At 42.4% G+C, this 22,022-nt stretch overlaps 1 protein-coding gene across 1 annotated transcript in view; it reads left to right on the forward strand.

The window, feature by feature from the left end:
• FBXO21 (F-box protein 21) overlaps positions 1–22,022 on the forward strand; it is a 580,830-nt gene that overhangs the window by 154,715 nt on the left and 404,093 nt on the right. The window contains exons 4-5 of the mRNA XM_069619209.1: positions 2,728–2,849; positions 12,680–12,826. Coding sequence (XP_069475310.1) covers positions 2,728–2,849; positions 12,680–12,826 — 269 coding nt within the window. The remainder of the gene's footprint in view (positions 1–2,727; positions 2,850–12,679; positions 12,827–22,022) is intronic.

Below are 22,022 nucleotides of genomic sequence, written 5' to 3' on the forward strand. Positions count from 1 at the left end.
ATTATGGAAACAATTATATGTTTGCTTCTTAGGTGGAAGTTAGATTTGCAGAATGCTATGTATTAGCTCCTTGTTACCCTGTGGTAGCTAGTTTTGCTGGTTCCTTGGAGCTGCTTTTGGCTCCTGCGTATCCAATCTTAATTTCGACCCCTGCTGCATCTCTCTCTCTGACACTATCACCTCTGCTTCTATGACCAAATGTTCATCCAGTTTTTACCACTCCCCACGTCCAGTTGGTAGGGGTGGTGGGACTGGTATATTTTTCAACTCTTCTTTCTCTGTTTCCTCCACTTCTGTTTCTCTTCCTCTTTTACCCTCCTTCGAATACCATTATCTCCTTTTCTAAACCTTATGACATTTAATTTATCATCCTTTATCGCCTTCCCAGCACCCTCTCAACCTTTTGCTCTGACTTGGACTCCTTACTTTCAGTCCTCTTACCCCTTCCTTGTACTCTTTCTCCTTGGTGATTTCAACCTCCATCCTTTTATTGCTGTTATGGACTCCTACACTCTGTTCCAATGCCCTACTTCCTCCTATTACCCTCGCACTCTTCTGGCTCATCTCTTGACCTCTTTTCTTCTCTTCCCTCGTCTTCACCTGTCTCTGTCTATCCTTTTTGTTCTCTCAGATAACCTTTCTTTCTCATACACTACGCATACACCTTCTGTCCCTCTTGCCTGTAAGCAAACCTTTCTGCGTCAGAATCTTCGTCCGTTCAACACTTCTGTTTTCCCCCCTACTCTTCTTTCCTATCTTCCTCCCCTTGCAAACTTTTCTTCTCTCCCTGTAGTTACGGCACTCGTTTCCACTATCCAGTATGTTCTTTCCATCCCTCTGGATAAACTCCTCAACCATGGCTAACACCAGACATCTGTTCACTGTGCTTCACTTTGAGGCATGCTCTTGATCCTTCTCTTTCCTCCTCACTCTCCCCCTCTGTCTTTGCAAACATTTTCATCTCTAAGCTCACACTTTTACAAGCCGCCTCCTCATCTAGTGATAATTCATCTTCGATTACTGTTCCTTCGTCACCTTCTTCTTTCTCCTCATTCTCGCTTATATCTGAATGTCATACTGCCCGCTATCTTGCATGTGTTCAACCTACGGCCTCTCCTCTTGATCCCATTCCATCTACTCTCATCACTAAGCTCTTTCCATGTCTACTAGCTTATCTAAATTAATCAACATCTCTTTCTCCTCTGCCACTTTTCTTGCTGACTTCACAGTTCTCACTATTCTCACACTCAAACTCCTCTCTGGTCACTTCCGCAGCTCCTATTGTCCTATTTCTCTTCTTTCCTAACTGTGCAAGATCTTACAATGGGTGGTTAACACTCAGGTCTCATCCTGACCTTTACTGTCTTCTTCCACCTTCTCAATCTGGCCTATGCCTGCTCCATTCTACGGAACCTGCACTTCTTTCTATCTCTAATTCTTTGCTATCTGTTAGACACTCTGAGCTCTCTTCTATTCATATTCTTCCTGATCTCTCTGCGGCCTTTGACACACTGGATCACTGCACCTTACTTTCGGCTCTACATTCACTTGGTTTGTCTGGCACCACTCTGTCTTGGTTAAGGCCCTACCTCTCTGATTGCTCTTTTTCTGTTTCCTGGGTGGGGTGGATCCAATTCCCACCATTTCCTCTTGCTCAGGGAGTCCCTCAGGGCTCAGTTTTAGGTACCCTCCTTTTCTCTTTACACACTGCTCCTCTTTCTGTTATCGTCTCCTCTTTTGGTGCTGTCAGCACACTTCTATGCAGATGACCTCCAACTATTCATCTCCATCTACTGCTTTCCTGATTCTTTGCACTCTGTTATTTCTGATTGATTGCTTGCCATCTAAACATGGGTGCACTCTTGTTTTTTCCATCTAAACGCCTCAAAGACGGAAATGTTCTTTTTTCCAGCCTCTACTTTCTCACTTCCCTTCTCCCCCTTATAGCAGTTTTCTGCCTTTTTTTCTTCCTTGACTTCTTCTGCCCGCAACCTGCGCCTTATTTTCGACTCCTCTTTCCTTCACTTCACATATCTCCAACACTGCACAATCTTGTCATTATCATCTATTTAATATTAGAAAAGGTTTGTTCTTTCCTCACTTTCCATGCTACTAAACTGTTGATCAATTCTCTTGTCTTCTCTCATCTTTGGTATTGTTCCAATCATCTTCTTGGTCTCCCCGCTTCCCATCTGGCTCCTTTGCGCTCTATCTTTAACCCTACTGTTCGCACCCTTTGTTCTATTACCCAACGCTCTTCTATTTCTTCTGCCCTTCTTTCTCTTCGCTGGTTATACTTCAAAGCTCGTCTGAAATTCGGTTTCCTCTGTATCACTTTTAAATGTGTCCATGGGCTGTTACCGGGATATCTATGCTCCTTGGTTTCTATGTATATCCACCCCATCCTCTCTACTCTCAATCCCAGTTCCTTCTATCTGTCTCCAAGCCCCCTTGCGCTCGATCACGTTTCTGTTTGTTTGGTCTTCTTGCTCCCAAGTTTTAGAATACCCTACCACTACACATTTGAACCATTCCTTCCTACTCTCTCTTTCAAACTACCCTCAAAACCTGTCTCCTCTCTACTAATTCCCCTACTTTTGGTTGAATCTTTTGTTTGATACTTTGATTGTTTGTACTGTATTTTACATTGTATGTACAACACTTGGGCGAAAGAGCCTAATAAATCAAATAAATACAAATAAATACACACAATTGTCTCCTCCCCAGGAAGGCCTTGACGCTGAAATACTATGCCAAAAAGATCCTTTACTTTCTCCGGCAGCAGAATATCCTGAAGAGCTTGAAATCATTCCTGCAGCGTTCGCCAGACAAGCAGTCTCTCCTAGAAGGTATGAAATGCAGTCATGATTTCAGCTTTCCCCTCTGAGAACCTTGTGAAGATACATTCAGCAAAAGGAGTTGATGCAAAGGGGTTTATTTTTAATTCATAGATATATTACTTCCTTGAATAAGAACAATAGTTACACATTCACAACTGTTGTCATCCTGAAGAGGGTTCCCGCATGAGTTGCTTAACAAATAATTCTTATTTTAGAACTCTTTGGACATTTTCCAAACTGGCAAAGGCATATTAATGCAATAATATTTTTTTATAATGAATTGTGTTTTGATTTTTTTTAAATATCAAGCAATTGCAAAAAGTATTGTCAATATGCTGGCCAACATTTAAAAATATGAAAACCTTTTTTGAAAAAATCACACAAATTGTAAATATTCAGGCCATTGATTATTATTACACTTGTCCGACTTATGTAAGGGATTAGTCTGTTTTTTTAGATATACATCCAATTGTTCCCAAGGCCTGGCATGTAGATTTGTATCCTGGAACTTATATTCGGTTACATTTCCAAGTTTGCATTTGTTATTTATCAATTATCATTGTGTCGTCGTTCCCTTGTTTACATAGAATATTTGTCCTATCTCCAAGCTCTTCCCTTCGTGTAAGCTATATAGCAACTTGTTTGTGTGAAATTAATTGTTTCATATAGATTAATTTCCACCGGGAATGGTTTAACATGTGGAATTGTTTTCCCCATATAATTTATTTCGAACATGTAAATAAATTGCTTTGCCACATGTATATATATATATTAACAAGTTCCGCGCTCATACCTGAGCCATCTTCACGGCCATGACCCATAGGCATCTTCAGCACAAATTGATAGTGTTAATCAGTGGTCTGGAGGTCAGACAGTTTGATCTTCGAACAAAAAAGTGCATGTTCAATAGTTCATGAGTATGTGGCTATTTGAATAATAAGATCACACCTTCCGATTTGTCTGTTTTGGAACAGACAAACAAAAATCAGTCCACGGTGGAACTGAAGAATCTGTTCCTGTTGAAATTTATCTTTGCATGTACCAGATGTGAAAAGTGAAATTGATCTGATCATTTATTGTGGAATATTTGTGCAAAGCTGTGAACTACAGCAGAGCCCTTTTTTGTTGGGGCTTGCCACCATCTAGAGTACTTCAAGAAAACTGAGAGATCAATAATGGGCACTTTGTGAGACCTAGCTGAGTTTTGATTAGTGTCATAGGCAGTTTCCTGGCTGCCCTTCACAACCTCTCATCACCTGCTGCACTGGGTCTGTGGGTATATAGGCCGATATGGGTGATTGTGTGTTCCGGTAAATGCTTTCTCTTTTATTCCCAAACCATTGTGGAATATTCATAATCCTTTAATCAGTGGGTCATCCCAACTGCCCCAAGCATTTGAGTACTGAAGTGGTTGTCTCTTTTCTCGGCAGGCCAGTAATCACACCAAACTGCCTACATCATGGCTCTTATTTTAAATCCCTTTTCCCTTTCCTGATGATATAAAAGCTACTAGTGTTGTTAGGGAAAGTACTGACCTCACAGACTGCGCACTTTCCTCACATATTCCTTTAAACGTTCATGTAATTCCTGAAATAGTGTCTCAACAGGACAGTAGAGAAAGAATGATGGACACTTGGTTCTCGGTAAGTATACGTTTGTCTGTATTAAAGTGCATACAAGTCAACATAAGATCTTTCTGTATTATTTGTTCGTACAGATACACATTTCTTCAAAGAACATAGCAACACATCTTATAAGTGACAGAACAATGCCATAGGTTTAGAAACTATAAAGAACACGACGACACGCCTTTCTTCAAAGAACATAACAGCACATCTTATAAGTGACACAACAATGCCATAGGTTTAGAAACTATAAAGAACACGACGACACGCCAACACGTGTTTCGACCCCAAAAAAATAGGTTGTCCTCAGGGCGTATGTCCAATTGGTGTTGCAATTTTAACTCAGTTGTTAGTCCAGCGAATAATGTGCAAGCATTTTATCATTTTCATTTCCCAAATATAATTTCAACACAATATCATTTCGTCAGATATAGTTCCACCACTATATCATTTCATTTGCCTAGGGAACAGGTGGAGGAGACAAAAAGGACATGGGAGGAGAGTGGGAAAACAAAACATAAAAGAGAAAATCATTAGATGTATGACCTTTTTTTGTAAATCACTATATCATAAAGCTTGTGCGATTGCACCATTTGAAGTTGCCAGGAGTGACTGTTCGAGCAGCATATAGTTAGTGACATATTATCTCTCATATACAAATTCAATCTATTGATTTAACACTGGGAGCACAGCAGGTTTAGGTACAGGTTAGTGATTATAATTACCTAAAAGTTGGGCTTTAGGATTTCTGTCTTGTGGCTGTTCAATTGGAGTTTAGTCAAACGAAGAATTCTTGTGTAACACAACGAGTCCACATGTTAATTTACATGACTGCAAAATTGAGAAGTTACATTGGTCACATGAGGTTTCTGCTACATTTAGTATTAATTGCAATGGCAAAGTTATTATTAATATTTTTTTAAAACATTACAAAACACTCCATTTACCTGCGCAGTATTTCGCTATCTTTATTTGTCAACCGCTTTGCTGATTCGTTAAATACATGAAAACTGGTTTCCCTCTGACAAGATATATATGGCCGTAATCTATGGTGGTGAAGAAAGAGACAAACCAAGTCCTATTCACTGCCCTGAACTCCCATGTCTACTAATTCCTGGTAGATACAATCGCCATGTCAATCATTGTTGTGCACTCACCGGCAAGTATCAGATTGTAGCGTGCACAATGTCGGATGCCGTCGGGCTGTAGAACTGCGTCGGCAGGCAGTCTACGTATTTTAGCAACGGCACGTGTCCGGTCAGGTTACTGGTCACATGGATACCGTTGCTAGGCAACTGGTAAGTATACCCGGAAGGGCTATGTGAAAAGCAACTCTAAAGAACAAAATGTTATGTTCCGATCATGGTCTACGTGGTGTAGTTAAAGGCAAAATTGCACCCGTGAATAAGACATGATTCTGATCCACATATTTGATGTATGCTCATATTTTAGAAACGTTTGTATATATAAGGCAGCCCATACTATTTTATATGCAAGATTGCATGAAAGATCGTGCTAGCTCTATACGGATGAATTTTTGAAGAGTTGGGAACTAGTGTCAAAATAAGCAAAGCGCCTGGTAAGGGCGGAATATGAAAGAGTCTACCCGCTGTAACTAAACCTCTGCTGTCTCCAAGTCTCACACCTGTTAATCTTACCCCTTTGTGCGGTCTTATTCATTCCCGAACACTAAATATTTAGAGAGAAGGTACAATGGTTGTTTAAGAAGAAGTGTCTGACCAGATGCTCTGTTTTATAATTTCTGGACTGTTAGAGCTAAAGATATATACACCGAGTACTTTATGCATCTGCCAGAAGAAAATCTGTAGAAGGTACGTTATGCATCCAATAGCTTCCTCCAGCATTACAGAGAAAATTTTCTTTTAATCTATAGAAAAAAAGTGAGCTCATGTTCCTGATTTAAACCCAGTGAGAGACAGCGTAATTTACATATTAGTTTGGCTTCCTGTTGCCGTAACGACAGCTCTCTGTCGCCACCTCTCGAATGTGGTTGAATCTGTAAAAGACCAATAAATCTGATGTCTTTAGCGTTGTCCAGCTGGTGATGCTTTTGCCAGTGCGCGGCAAACGGTAGTCTGATATCTTGACTGTTGAGATGGTGCAAGTCTTGACGTATCCGAAAACAGACTTCTCGGATTGTACTCCCAATGTATATTTTCTTACACACACATTGGATGCCATAAATCACATATTTAGATCGACAGTTAAGAAAATCCCGTATTGTGACTTTGAGTCCTCCATGGCAGATAAATTCCTTAGTGGGTGATGAGGCATACTGGCAAAAATTGCAAGAGCCACATTTGTAAAATCCTGACGGCTTGGTGCTCGCTGTGAGCCAGTTATCCTGTCTGATTGTCTCAGGTTTTAGAAATGAGGGACTCAGAAAGTTCTTCAAAGTGGTAGGTTTTGTAAAAATAATGTTTGGTCGTTCTGCAAGATAATTGGTCAAATCCAGATCTAAGAGCAGTATATGCCAATGTTTTTGAAGTATATAATACAGAAATTTACTGTTTTGTGAATATTGGGTGATAAAGGTCACATTTTTGGGGTGAGACATCTCATCCAATTTAGCCTTATCTTCCAAGAGTTTAGTCCTGTCAATCATTTCTAAAGATTCGGTAGTTTGTCTAATAAGTTTTTCAGAGTACCCTCTTTCCTGAAATCTGTTGGCAATTGACTTGGATTCTATGTTGTATCCTGTTTCTTTACTACAGTTTCTTTTTGATCTGAGAAATTCTCCCCTTGGTATGTTACGGATAACACTGCGTCTATGGCTGCTAACAGCATGTAAAATAGATTTCACTGCAGTTTCCTTTCTGTGCGTACAGGTCTGGATAGTGTTCCGCTCAATGTTTATTTGTAGATCAAGGAACACTATAGCATTAGCATCCAAATGTGTTGTGAAATGAATGCCAAAGGTATTGTCATTAAGGTAAGCAGAAATGATTCAAAGTCTGCCTGGCTTCCTTCCCAAATCCCTAAAACATCATCAATATACCTTTTCCAGGAAATAACGTGATGTTTGTGAGGGTTATTATTGAAAATATAGTTATCTTCAAAGTAGGCCATAAACACATTGGCCAATGACGGGGCATATTTTGCCCCCATGGCTATGCCTTTATTCTGAGAGTAGTATTCACCATTGAAAATAAACTGATTGTGATTTAAGGTAAAGTCGAAGAAGTTTTTAAGTAATTGCACATGTGTATGATGAGATGCTGAGAAGGTTCTGAAGCTGAAATCCAACGTTTCCAAAGCTAACGTATGGGGGATAGATGTGTACAAGGCTGTAACATCAAGTGTCGCCAAATGATATGTTGGTTTCCAGGTAATTTTAGATAAAGACTGTAAAGTATGAGTAGTATCTTTTAAGTACGCTGGGATAGCAGGCACTAAAGTTTTGATACTGCTATCAATGTAATCAGATAGTGCTTCTGTGGCCCCTCCTTGTCCACTCATTATAGGTCTAACAGCTGATAATTCAAGAAACGGTTTGTGAACCTTCGGCAGGAAATGAATTGTTGGCATTAATGGTTTGGATACCATAAGAAAAGCCTTTTCTTCATCGGACAGTAAACCTTGGCTATACCAGTGTTGAAGCAGAATCTGAAGTTCACGCAAAGTTTGGCCTGTTGGATTACCTGTCAATTTTTTATAGCAGCCAGGGGTGGAAAGGTGTTCCATAGCCATTTTAATGTAATCAGTTTTATTAAGGATGACAAAATTGCCCCCGTAATTCTTGTAATGCCAATCTTTCCATTTTAGTGAGATTACTGTTTTTGCTACTAAAGCTGGATTGGGAACCATCAATATGTTTGTGGATTTCATTGGTAATTGTTTTGTGAATGTTTCAATCACATTATCTCCACCGATTGGAGCGATGAAGAAAAAGCTTTTCTTATGGTATCCAAACCATTAATGCCAACAATTTATTTCCTGCCGAAGGTTCACAAACCGTTTCTTGAATTACTAGCTGTTAGACCTATAATGAGTGGACAAAGAGGGGACACAGACGCACTAGCTGATTACATTGATAGCAGTGTCAAAACTTTAGTGCCTGCTATCCCAGCGTACTTAAAAGATACTACTCATACTTTACAGTCTTTATCTAAAATTACCTGGAAACCAACATATCATTTGGCGACACTTGATGTTACAGCCTTGTACACATATATCCCCCATACATTAGCTTTGGAAACATTGGATTTCAGCTTCAGAACTTTCTCAGCATCTCATCATACACATGTGCAATTACTTAGAAATTTCTTGGACTTTACCTTAAGTCACAATCAGTTTATTTTCAATGGTGAATACTACTTTCAGACTAAAGGCATAGCCATAGGTGCAAAATATGCCCCGTCATTGGCCAATCTGTTTATGGCCTACTTTGAAGATAAATATATTTTCAATAATAACCCTCACAAACATCACATTATTTCCTGGAAAAGGTATATTGATGATGTTTTAGCGATTTGGGAAGGAAGCCAGGCAGACTTTGAATCATTTCTGCTTTACCTTAATGACAATACCTTTGGCATTCATTTCACATCACATTTGGATGCTAATGCCATAGTGTTCCTTGATCTACAAATAAACATTGAGCGGAACACTATCCAGACGTGTACGCACAGAAAGGAAACTGCAGTGAACTCTATTTTGCATGCTGCTAGCGGCCATAGACGCAGTGTTATCTGTAACATACCAAGGGGAGAATTTCCGGCTCAAAAAGAAACTGTAGTAAAGAAACAGCATACAACATAGAATGTAAGTCAATTGCCAACAGATTTCAGGAAAGAGGGTACTCTAAAAAACGTATTAGACAAACTAACGAATCTTTAGAAATGATTGACAGGACTAAACTCTTGGAGGATAAGGCTAAATTGGATGAGATGTCTTACCCCAAAAATGTGAGCTTTATCACCCAATGTTCACAAAACTGTACATTTCTGTATTATATACTTCAAAAACATTGGCATATACTGCTCTTAGATCCGGATTAGACCAATTATCTTGCAGAGCGACCAAACATTATTTTTACAAAAGCTACCACTTTGAAGAACCTTCTGAGTCCCTCATTTCTAAAACCTGAGACAATCAGACAGGATAACTGGCTCACAGCGAGCACCAAGCCGTCAGGATTTTACAAATGTGGCTCTTGCAAATTTTGCCAGTATGCCTTATCACCCACTAAGGAATTTATCTGCCATGGAGGGCTCAAAGTCACAATACGGGATTTTATTAACTGTCGATCTAAATATGTGATTTATGGCATCCAATGTGTGTGTAAGAAAATGTACAATCCGAGAAGTTCGTTTTCGGATACGTGAAGACTTGCACCATCTCAACAGTCAAGATACCGGACTTCCGTTAGCCGCGCACTGGCAAAAGCATCACCAGCTGGACAACGCTAAAGACATCAAATTTATTGGCCTTTTACAGATTCAACCACATTTGAGAGGTGGCGACAGAGAGCTGTTGTTACGGCAACAGGAAGCCAAACTAATAAGTAAATTATGCTGTCTCTCACTGGGTTTAAATCAGGAACATGAGCTCAGTGTTTTTCTATAGATTAAAAGAACATTTTCTCTGTAATGCTGGAGGAAGCTATTGGATGCATAACGTACCTTCTACATATTTTCTTCTGGCAGATGCATAAAGTACTCGGTGTATATATCTTTAGCTCCAACAGTCCAGAAAATATAAAACGGAGCATCTGGTCAGACACTTCTTCTTAAACAACTATTGTACCTTCTCTCTAAATATTTAGTGTTCCGGAATGAATAAGACCGCACAAAGGGGGAAGATTAATAGGTGTGAGACTTGGAGACAGCAGAGGTTTAGTTACAGCGGGTAGACTCTTTCATATTCCGCCCTTAACAGGCGCTTTACTTATTTGGACACTAGTTCCCAACTCTTCAAAAATTCATCCGTGTAGAGCTAGCACAATCTTTCATGTAATCTTGCATATAAAATAGTACGGGCTGCCTTATATATACAAACATTTCTAAAATATGAGCATACGTCAAATATGTGGATCAGAATCATGTCTTACTCACGGGTGCAATTTTGCCTTTAACTACACTACGTAGACCATGATCGGAACATAACATTTTGTTCTTTAGAGTTGCTTTTCACATAGCCCTTCCGGGTATACTTACCAGTTGCTTAGCAACGGTGTCCATGTGACCAGTCACCTGACCGGACACTTGCCGTTGCTAAAATACGTAGACTGCCTGCCGACGCAGTTCTACAGCCCGACGGCATCCGACATTGTGCACGCTACAATCTGATACTTGCCGGTGAGTGCACAACAATGACTGACATGGCGATTGCATCTACCAGGAATTAGTAGACATGGGAGTTCAGGGCACTGAATAGGACTTTGTTTGTTTGTCTCTTTCTTCACCACCATACATTACGGCCATATATATCTTGTCAGAGGGAAACCAGTTTTCATGTATTCAACGAATCAGCAAAGTGGCTGACAAAGATAGCGAAATACCGTGCAGGTAAATGGAGTGTTTTATAACGTTTTAAAAAATAGTAATAATAACTTTGCCATTGCAATTCATAATACTAAATGTAGCGGAAGCCTCATGTGACCCATGTAACTTCTCAATTTTGCAGTCACGTAAATTAACATGTGGACTCGCTGTGTTACACAAGAATTCTTCGTTTGACTATACTCCAATTGAACAGCCACAAGATAGAAATCCTAAAGCCCAACTTTTAGGTAATTATAATCACTAACCTGTACCTAAACCTGCTGTGCTCCCAGTGTTAAATCAATAGATTGAATTTGTATATGAGAGATAATATGTCACTAACTATATGCTGCTCGAACAGTCACTCCTGGCAACTTCAAATGGTGCAATCGCACAAGCTTTATGATATAGTGATTTACAAAAAAAGGTCATACATCTAATGATTTTCTCTTTTATGTTTTGTTTTCCCACTCTCCTCCCCGGTCCTTTTTGTCTCCTCCACCTGTTCCCTAGGCAAATGAAATGATATAGTGGTGGAACTATATCTGATGAAATGATATTGCGTTGAAATTATATTTGGGAAATGAAAATGATAAAATGCTTGCACATTATTCGCTGGACTAACAACTGAGTTAAAATTGCAACACCAATTGGACATACGCCCTGAGGACGACCTATTTTCTTGGGGTCGAAACACGTGTTTCCGTGTCGCGTTCTTTATAGTTTCTAAACCTATGGCATTGTTTTGTCACTTATAAGATGTGTTGCTATGTTCTTTGAAGAAATGTGCATCTGTATGAACAAATAATACAGAAAGCAGCTTATGTTGACCTGTATGCACTTTAATACAGACAAACGTATACTTACCGGGAACCAAGTGTCCATCATTCTTTCTCTACTGTCCTGCTGAGACACTATTTCAGGAATTACCTGAATGTTTATAGGAATGTGTGAGGAAAGTGCACAGTCTGTGAGGTCAGTACTTTCCTTAACTTCAATTGTTATAGGCGGTAGTGGAATTTCGCCTAACTCGCCACATGGCTGCAGCCAGTCTTAAACTTATCTGTACATAAGACATTGCAGTTACTTTAAAGTTCAGATGTGCGCACACCCATTGAGGGCATCTTTTGTTTCCACAATTTATAAATACTTAAAAGCTACTAGTGCACTGTACTTGCCCCTAAAAGGGCCCACTGTTTGCCTATATTGTGGGGTTCCTGCTTCTTCTTCTTAATTTTTACAACCTGTTAGAGCTGGTCCTCCATCATGTCAACTCTGTTAGATGTGTGAGTCTTCTAACACTTAGAATGGAAAAAAAGAAGGCTGAGGACATTCAAGTGAGTGTGAGTAGTCACCTCATTGACTCTTACTTTGAGTTATTCAGTCCTTCCACCCACTTTTTCTTTGGGAATCACTGGCCTTCACCGGTCTCGAGCCTATTGGTATTAATTTGTCTGGTGGATGAAGACTGTGATAAAAAGGTGACACTCTTTGGCATACCATAGGTTATAGGAAGCAATCCAAGAACTCTCTGAACAGAGAATTACATCTCACATGTTGAACTTAGTTTTCCCTCAACTGATATTCTTAATATGATGTTGCACTAATTATGCACTCCTTTTTTACTTTTATAATATAAAACTTCCCAGAAATCACTTTCAGTTGAGCCAGATTGACTTCACTACTATGTTTGTGACTTCCTTTGTAGGTGCGGTTTTAATTGATCAGTATTGCAACCCTTTATCTCCTGTGTCTCTGGAGAGCGTTCTGTCCCAGATCAATGACATCCTGGACAAGGTGAAAAAGGTCCTGCGAGTGAAAAATAGTCGCCACCCATGCTTGTTTGCAGCAACAGGTACATACAGTGTGACTATTCCTTGTTTTCTTTTATGTGCCATCTTTTTATGTTATTATCAGGTTAGGTTTTTGGTATAAGACCTCTGTACCTGAATGAACTTTGACTAATGAAGGAATTTTGTTGACAGAATGTTTGTATGAGCAAATGCATTGACAATTGTACATGGAAGGAGTGGACACTGTTTACCATAATTTGTGTTATGTCACAGCTCAATTCAAAGAAAGCTAACTCAAATGGACTAATATATTGATGCATTGTGCTTTCATACAATGCAATTGATGCCAATATACTGAATCTGTTTTTAATTATTTGAAAAAAAAAATATTGCATAAAACTGTCCTTGGTCTGTACATTTTGTTTATAACTTTGTGGGCTCCGATTTTAATGACTTTTCAAAGGTTTATGAAGATGTTAATTCTCGAATCTTCCACACAAAAGTGGACGTCCGAAACTATGTGTTACTGTGAAATATCAAACCATCCTGATGTCATAGGTACAGGGATGAAGAAGAGCTTGAGAATGTTACAATTGAGTGGTACAATGGCTCGATCAGCTCCTGCCAATTGGACTGAAGTTACGCTGGGGCTGTCCACGCTATTTAAACTAAAAGGCAAAGAAGGATTGGGCTCTTCACCAACCCCTGACCAGTCTGGCGATGGCCTGTGCGGTTCTTGCATGCTGAAAGCTGTTCTATGACCAGAAGCAGAACCCCGCGACCGAAGGGGCCACAGCAAAGCCCATCAAACTGGACTTGGGTTTCAGGGGACTGCAGTGAGGCACGTCTCGAGAGCTGTAACGAGAAGTGGCGGGATGCCAGAGAAGCATCTGAGTCGGTTGGGAACCGGCGTAATGAAACTGGATAGACGGAGAGGTGGTGGCTTGACCTGTAGTGGGTGGACTGTTGGGTCAGACAAAGGTGCCGAGACCACCTACCGTACCCTACAGCAGAGCCGTGTCAACGAACATGTGGAGAGGGCAAGAGACCTGTCATAGGTGGGTCGGGAAGTCCAACAACCACTCCAAGACTGCCCACACAAGGCTGGCCGTGGAGTGAAGAAGGCTGTAGAAAAAGCGTGAAGAAAGAAGTGGAAATAGAAAAAGTGGACCCATGAGCCTGGCGAAACCGGCGAAGAGTTCCTGGGAGAAGGGAACAAGAACAGGAATACGTCTGGGAGGGGGCCGGAAGATAGAATGTTGTAAACCATAAAGAGGTCAACAGAGTAGTGAACCATTTTGTAACTCAATTCGCTAGCTAGGAAGTTGCACAAGATTGTAATGCTGGAGAGTTGTTAGGGACTCTGGAGCATTTTCTTCATCCCAGTGGGCACCGAATACAAGACGTAAAGAAATTGAAAACCGCTGTAAGGTAAATATAAGTATTGCTGAAGATATTGGGGATTGAGCTAGGAGAAGGAAGTAATTCTCCTAGCCCCAAAAGGATATGTAGAACTGTTTTTTATTTTTCATACAAAGCTGGAACGTTTGTGGAACTTTTGTTTTGACCAACCTGAGAATCCTAGGAACACTTTACAACCAGGAGAAGGGGTTCATTCTCCTGGGTTACCGCACAAACAGAACTCTATGATTTATTGTAGCGACAGTGATAGAGTAGGAACCTTTTTGACTGGGACTTTGCCTTTTGATTTGGACTTGCACAGACTTCCAGATGAGCACTTGAGTTTCTTTAGTTTAGGTAGAGAAACCCCATTAGGGTTGGTTTATTTGTATGTTAATGTTACTCTCACCTGGCTCCCACAGGGGCGTCGGTCGGACCCGGACTGCTGCGGCCTCCACCCACGTGATGCGTAGTGCAGCGATGACTGACTGGATCTGCCCTCCTAATCTTGTCTGGTTTGCCCGTAGAAATATTCTCCTACAAGTGGAGAGCTAGATTTAGCCACTTGTGGATTCAAGTGATAGCACCCCCACTGTCCTCCCCACTAATCACCTCAGAAGCGCCCTCTCAGCAATCTCACCTTATATTCTTGAAGGATGAGCTCTCCATCCTGCGAAGCACGCAGGGGCGCGTTGATGACCAGTTACTTCACTGGCCTGAAGATATTGGAAGAGTTGTAGACGAATCCTGACTCCAAAAGGTCCTGGCGAAGAGCCGTAAGTATATAGTATATAGTCCAAAATGTCTGGAATTCACTCCTGTCCAATTCCTCTTTTATCTTGCAGCTTTGACCCAATAAGAAGATTGACAGCTGAAAGTGCTCCGGTAAAAGTCTGTGTTACCCAAAACTGTCCGGTAAATAATGCCAAGGGTTAAACTTGCTGCTTTCTCCTTATCTTACAGGTGCGGCATTAGAAGATGTGGCGTGCTGAAGAATTATACCTCTGGCGGTAAAATCAGGTAAGCATATGGCGGCTAAAGAGATTGTCTCTGTCTTTTCTCTCTGCTCACCTTGTTGTTTCTTGTCCCCCTTAGGTGCCGGGATTCGGCGATGTAAAGATGGAGACAGCGCCGGGTCGAAGAGATGCGTGGAACGGTGAGTATGGCGCGGCACTGCTGCTGGCGATGCGACGCATTTAAAACCAAGTCTTTCCTCTGTTTTGAAGATGCGATGAATCCGGAATCAGGTAAGAAATCAGGTAATAATCTTGTTCTAACCTTTGCTTCTTTCCTTCTTTCTAGGTGCTCCAGGTTCGAGGCAGGCGTGGCAGAAGGCTGGATGCTGCTGCTGGCACGGTGAGCGTTACGCTGCTGGATGCAGAATAACGCGAAGCGTGTGCTGCTATTCGGGCGTGGTTTAAATAGCCTCCAAAGTAGACCCAGGTAGGTATTCCTCCCCGACCACACCTGAGTAACAAAATAGTCCCTAAGGTAAAGTAGTACCTTCCAGGTCTCACATGGGCTTGGATCTTCTTGCAGCATGGTCTGCATCAGGTAAGTGTGCACCTATGAGCCTGGCGCCTATGGTGCCAGGACTGACGTCCCATATGAGCCTGGCGCCATTGGCGCCAGGACTGAACCCAGACAGCCCCTAGCAGGGGTTGCTGGGTTTTCTCAAGGCGACATGATGCCTGCTCCCGGGGATGATGGACGTGGTCTGGATGCCCAGGGGTATGCATCATGACCGCACTCCCCCTCAAGGCCCCTCCTAAAGCCGTTCCTCCCCTTGGTCCTGGTTTGTCTGGGAAGTCCCGATGGAATCTCTTCACTAATCGTGGTGCATGAACGTGGTCACTAGGCTCCCATGACCTTTCCTGTGGCCCGTAACCTTTCCAATCGATTAAGTAAAAAAGTTTTGATTTAACCACCTTGGAGTCCAGGATGTTTTTCACCTCGAATTCAGGTTCTCCATCTATCAAGATAGAATCTGGTGGTTTGGTTAATCTTGTTCCTGGTTGAACTGGTTTTAAAAGTGAAACATGAAAGACAGGATGAATTCGCATATTGGAGGGTAATTCCAGTTTGACGGCCACCGAGTTAATAATGGCCTTAATGGTGTAAGGTCCCAAATATCTAGGATTAAAAGTCCGAGTTCCTTTCAGAGGTATGTGTTTTGTAGCTAGCCAAACCTGATCTCCAATTTGGTACTGTGGAGTTTCACTTCTATGTAGATCAGCATTTTTCTTGTATTTCTCTTTTGCTTGCTTCAAATGTTCTGTCGCTTCTTTGAAGGCTTGTGTAATAGTAGAATGCAAATGACTAACTGCAGGCATTTCTAAGTGCTGAGGCGAATCGAGTTCTGAGGTTCGAGGGTGGTGTCCATATATAGTATAAAAGGGACATTGTCCGGTTTCTGAATGTACAGTATGCATATTCGGAAATCCATAAAATATCTTTCCAATTGCTTTCGGTCTGGTGAAGCATGCAACGAAGGTACTGTTCAAGAGTCTGGTTGGTCCTCTCCGTCTGACCATCGGTCTGGGGATGGTGACTGGTTGATAACCTTACGTCGATTTGCGCCAATTGGCAACATTTCTTCCAAAAATGTGAAATGAATTGACTACCTCGGTCAGAGACCAATACAGAAGGAAACCCGTGTATTCAAACAATGTTTTCGAGGAACTCCTTGGCCAGGACTGAAGCAGAAGGTAATCCCTTCAAAGGAATAAAGTGGGCCATCTTGGAGAAAAAAAATCCACAATAACTAGAATGGTGTTAAATCCATTACATGGAGGTAGATCAGTAATAAAGTTTAAAGATAAGGTGTGCCATGATGTAGGTGGAATATCCAAAGGTTGTAAAAGGCCAGCTGGTTTTTTCTTCTGACTCTTGTTTTGGCGCAAATGCCGCAAGACATCACAAATGACTTAATATCTTTTCGCCAGGTGGGCCACCAGAATTGTCTCTTAATTTTGGCTTCGGTTTTTGCGATACCTGGGTGACCTTCCATTAGGGAATCATGATAATTGGAGATGACAAGTGCCTGTAATTCCTTGTGTGGTAGAAATAGTCGTCCTTGATAGTAGGGTAGATCATTGATGACTGAGTAATCTGGGCCTTTCTTTACCCAGTCCTGCAGAGCTGCTGGATTGAAGAGTTGTTGGATTTTTAAATGAATTTCTTCTAGTGTCTGTAAAGTAGGTATGCCAAGAATTCTTTGTTCAGAAATTATAAGCACCGGCTCCGGGTTCACATATGCTTCTTCCATTCCTATTCGGGATAAGGCATCTGCCTTGCCATTTTTACAGCCTAGTCGATAAGTGATCACAAAATCGAATTCGGCAAAGAATAATGCCCATCGAAGTTGGCGCAATGATTGGGCTTTGGCTGTTTTTAGATACTGCAAGTTCCGGTGATTACAGTAATGGTATGCCTGGCACCGAGAAGATAGTGTCGCCAAGCTTTAAAGGCGGATTTGATAGCTAATAACTCTTTATCGGTAACCGCATAGTTTAACTCGGGTGCCGAGAACTTTCTGGACCAAAATGCCACTGGGTGAAGCTGACCAGTTTCAGGATCCTTCTGGGAGAAGACAGCTCCCATGGCTAAACTGGATGCATCAGTTTCCACTATGTATGGAAGCTCTGGGCGTGGATGCTTTAAGACAGGTGCAGACGTGAATTTCGCTTTCAGCTCTTGGAAGGCTTTTTCAGCCTCTTCGGTCCACAAGAAACATTTGTTCTTTTGCAAAAGTGCTGTGATGGGATGTACAACATGTGAGAAGTCTGAAATGAATCTGCGGTAGAAATTGGCAAATCCGAGCATGCTTTGCACCCCTTTAACTGAACTAGGTGATGGCCACTTGAGAATTGCGTCCACCTTTCGTGAGTCCATTCGGACTCCTTTTGGAGTCAAGATAAATCCAAGGAATTCAACTTCCGTAACATGAAAAACACATTTTTCCAATTTTGCATATAACTTGTGCTGGCATAGTTTCTCAAGGACTGCACGTACGTGCTTAGCATGGTCTGATTCTGAGGAGGAGTACACAAGGATATCGTCTATGTATACGACAACACAGACATCAATGAGTTCACGAAATACATCGTTCATAAAATACTGGAAGGCTGTTGGTGCATTGCACAACCCGAAGGGCATCACCTGATACTCAAATAAACCGTACCCGGTGCGAAAGGCTGTCTTCCATTCGTCGCCTATCTTAACACGTACCAGATGATATGCCCCTCGGAGATCTAACTTAGTGTAGATACAAGCATCCTTTACTTGGTCTAGTAGTTCAGGGATCAGAGGCAATGGGTGTCGGTTTTTTACCGTAATCTGATTTAGTGCGCGGTAGTCTATGCACGTTCTAAGGTCACCTTCCTTTTTTGGCACGAAGAACAAAGCTGAGTATACGGGAGACTTGGATGGGCGAATAAAGCCATTGGCAAGGTACTGGTCTAAGTATTGTCGTAGGTGAAGGTTCTAAGGTTCCGTAAGGGCATAGATCCTGCTACAAGGGGGTTGTGCACCGGGTATGAGATCGATTTGACAATCGTACGATCTGTGAGGAGGTAAGGTGTTTGCCTGTTCCTTTTGAAAGACATCCTGGAATTCTTGGTATTCTGGAGGTAGTTGCATGACTGCTGTGGTTACTGTGGCCAGGCCTGCGTTCTGATTTTTCTTTGGGTAACAGGTTTGTGCACAATCCGGGAATGTTATTCTCTTCTCTCGCCAATCAATACAAGGATTATGTGTTTCCAACCAAGGTATCCCCAGTATTATTTGGAACTGTGGGGCTTTGATTAGATCAAACACAATAGTCTCTCGTTGCCCATCCTGACCCAATAGTGTCATCTCTGCGGTGGAATGAGTTACAGGCCCAGAGGCTATTTCAGTTCCATCGACTGTGGTGATGACCTCTGAGGTGGATTTTCGGCAGAGAGGTAGATTCATCCTGGAAGCCAATTCGTGGTCCATATAGTTCCCTACGGCCCGCTATCAATGTATGCCCTTACTGCGTGCATACGTGAGGGTTGTCTAGGATCAATTAGGACCATTGGTATGATCAGATGCAAGGTCTGAGTGTCCTTCTTTAAGCTCGGCAAGGGGACCTCTACGCTTGTCGGGCGTGGTCATTTTCCGAATCAGGCTCTTTTGGACTTTTATCAGCAACACCTACCACCTTCTTGGGTGGTTTTATAGGGCAATCCCGTAGAAAATGTCCTGAGGTTCCACAGTACAGACACAATTGCATCTGTCTTCTTCTTTCCCTTTCCTTTTGAGTTAAGGGTCCTTTGACCCACCACCCCCTGATTTGCATAGGTTCAGATGCATCTGTTCCTTTGGGGGCAACGTTGGATTTAACCAATACCCGATTTTCGAACTTAGCTCCATCAGCCTTTCTATTCTGGAGTCAATGATCCAGCTGGACCACTAAATCTATAAACTCTGCGCAATCCTGAGGTGGGTTCACAACTTGAGCCAAGACGTCTTTAAGTTCTCCCCAAAGTCCATGATGAAACAATGTAATTCATTTTTCCTCAGGCCATCCGGTTTCCACTATCAATCTATTGAAGGTTGCAATATAGGTTAGAAGATCCTGGTTACCCTGTCATAGGGACAAAAATTCGTTATCCAGAGCCTGTCCTTGGGAGTGCCGGGCAAATAGTCTTTCCATGCTCGTTTGAAAGCCCTGAAAATACCGAAGAATTGGGTCATCCTGAGTCACTAGTGGAATTGACCAATCAGCTGCACTGCCGCTGAGATATGATAATACAAAGGCTACCTTGGCTTGGTCGTTTGGGAAGGCTCCTGGTCTGCATAAAAAGTGCAAGCGGCATTGGTTCATAAACACGGCGAACCTTTTGGGATCTCCGGCATAGCGTTCGGGTAGAGTTAATGGAATATTTCCTGGTAGGTTTATTTGCACAGGGTTACTCGATAACACAGGAGCTGGGTTTCCCCCGGAACCAGGTAGGGGTGCTTGTCACGCTTGAGTTTGTAGCAGTTGTCTAGCGAAATCATCTATGTGCTCCTTCGGTACAATTGGTTCTCTTCTGAGGGCATTAGTCTCTTGGGGAGCGGAGTGCACTTCCGCCCTAAGTTCCCCCAATAGTTGTGCCAGTTGGTCGGTTTCTGAGGTTTCCATAACGCCAGGGTGTGGATTTGTAGATAGGCTTTGCGTTCTGTTACGCTCACCTGGCTCCCACAGGGGCGTCGGTCGGACCCGGACTGCTGCGGCCTCCACCCACGTGATGCGTAGTGCAGCGATGACTTACTGGATCTGCCCTCCTAATCTTGTCTGGTTTGCCCGTAGAAATATTCTCCTACAAGTGGAGAGATAGATTTAGCCACTTGTGGATTCAAGTGATAGCACCCCCACTGTCCTCCCCACTAATCACCTCAGAAGCGCCCTCTCAGCAATCTCACCTTATATTCTTGAAGGACGAGCTCTCCATCCTGCGAAGCACACAGGGGCGCGTTGATGACCAGTTACTTCACTGGCCTGAAGATATTGGAAGAGTTGTAGATGAATCCTGACTCAAAAAGGTCCTGGCGAAGAGTTGTGAGTATATAGTTCGTAAAAGTTCAAAATGTCTGGAATTCACTCCTGTCCAATTCCTCTTTTATCTTGCAGCTTTGACCCAATAAGAAGATTGACAGCTGAAAGCGATCCGGTAAAAGTCTGTGTTACCCAAAACTGTCCGGTAAATAATGCCAAGGGTTAAACTTGCTGCTTTCTCCTTATCTTACAGGTGCGGCATTAGAAGATGTAGCGTGCTGAAGAATTATACCTCTGGCGGTAAAATCAGGTAAGTATATGGCGGCTAAAGAGATTGTCTCTGTCTGTTCTCTCTGCTCACCTTGTTGTTTCTTGTCCCCCTTAGGTGCCAGGATTCGGCGATGTAAAGATGGAGACAGCGCCGGATCGAAGAGATGCTGCGTGGAACGGTGAGTATGGCGCAGAACTGCTGTTGGCGATGCGACGCGTTTAAAACAAAGTCTTTCCTCTGGTTTGAAGATGCGATGAATCCAGAATCAGGTAAGAAATCAGGTAATACTCTTGTTCTAACCTTTGCTTCTTTCCTTCTTTCTAGGTGCTCCAGGTTCGAGGTGGGCGTGGCAGAAGGCTGGATGCTGCTGCTGGCACGGTGAGCGTTACGCTGCTGGATGCAGAATAACGCGAAGCGTGTGCTGCTCTACGGGCGTGTTTTAAATAGCCCCAAAGTAGTCCCAGGTAGGTATTGCTCCCCGACCACTACTGAGTAACAAAATAGTCCCTAAGGTAAAGTAGTCCCTTCCAGGCCTCACATGGGCTTGGATCTTCTTGCAGCATGGTCTGCATCAGGTAAGTGTGCACCTATGAGCCTGGCGCCTATGGCGCCAGGACTGATGTCCCATATGAGCCTGGCGCCATAGGCGCCAGGACTGAACCCAGACAGCCCCTAGCAGGGGTTGCTGGGTTTTCTCAAGGCGACATGATGCTTGCTCCCGTGGCTGATGGACGTGGTCTGGATTCCCGGGGGTATGCATCATGACAGTTAAATAAAAGTCTATAGCAACCATCATGGCACGACTTGGTCAGTCTCATTACTTGTCACCACAGTAACCAGCTCATTTAAACTAGGCCCCATTACTGCATCTCTTCAATGTAATTGCTGAGTAGTTCTTCCTCTCAGACATAGGCAATAAGGCAACATACTGATCCTCCATGTCCAAATCTTTGAGGGATAGATTAAAAGATAGTCCACTTCTTCAAGAAAACTTACCGCCCTACTACGAGGTCCCCTTAGCGGGTCCCTCCTTTGGCGCCTGGTCTGACCAGGCATTATGGACGCGACCCGTTAAGGGACT

The sequence above is a fragment of the Ambystoma mexicanum genome, chromosome 10 (genome assembly GCF_040938575.1).
Source record: "Ambystoma mexicanum isolate Mex_15411 chromosome 10, UKY_AmexF1_1, whole genome shotgun sequence".
Taxonomy (NCBI): domain Eukaryota; kingdom Metazoa; phylum Chordata; class Amphibia; order Caudata; family Ambystomatidae; genus Ambystoma; species Ambystoma mexicanum.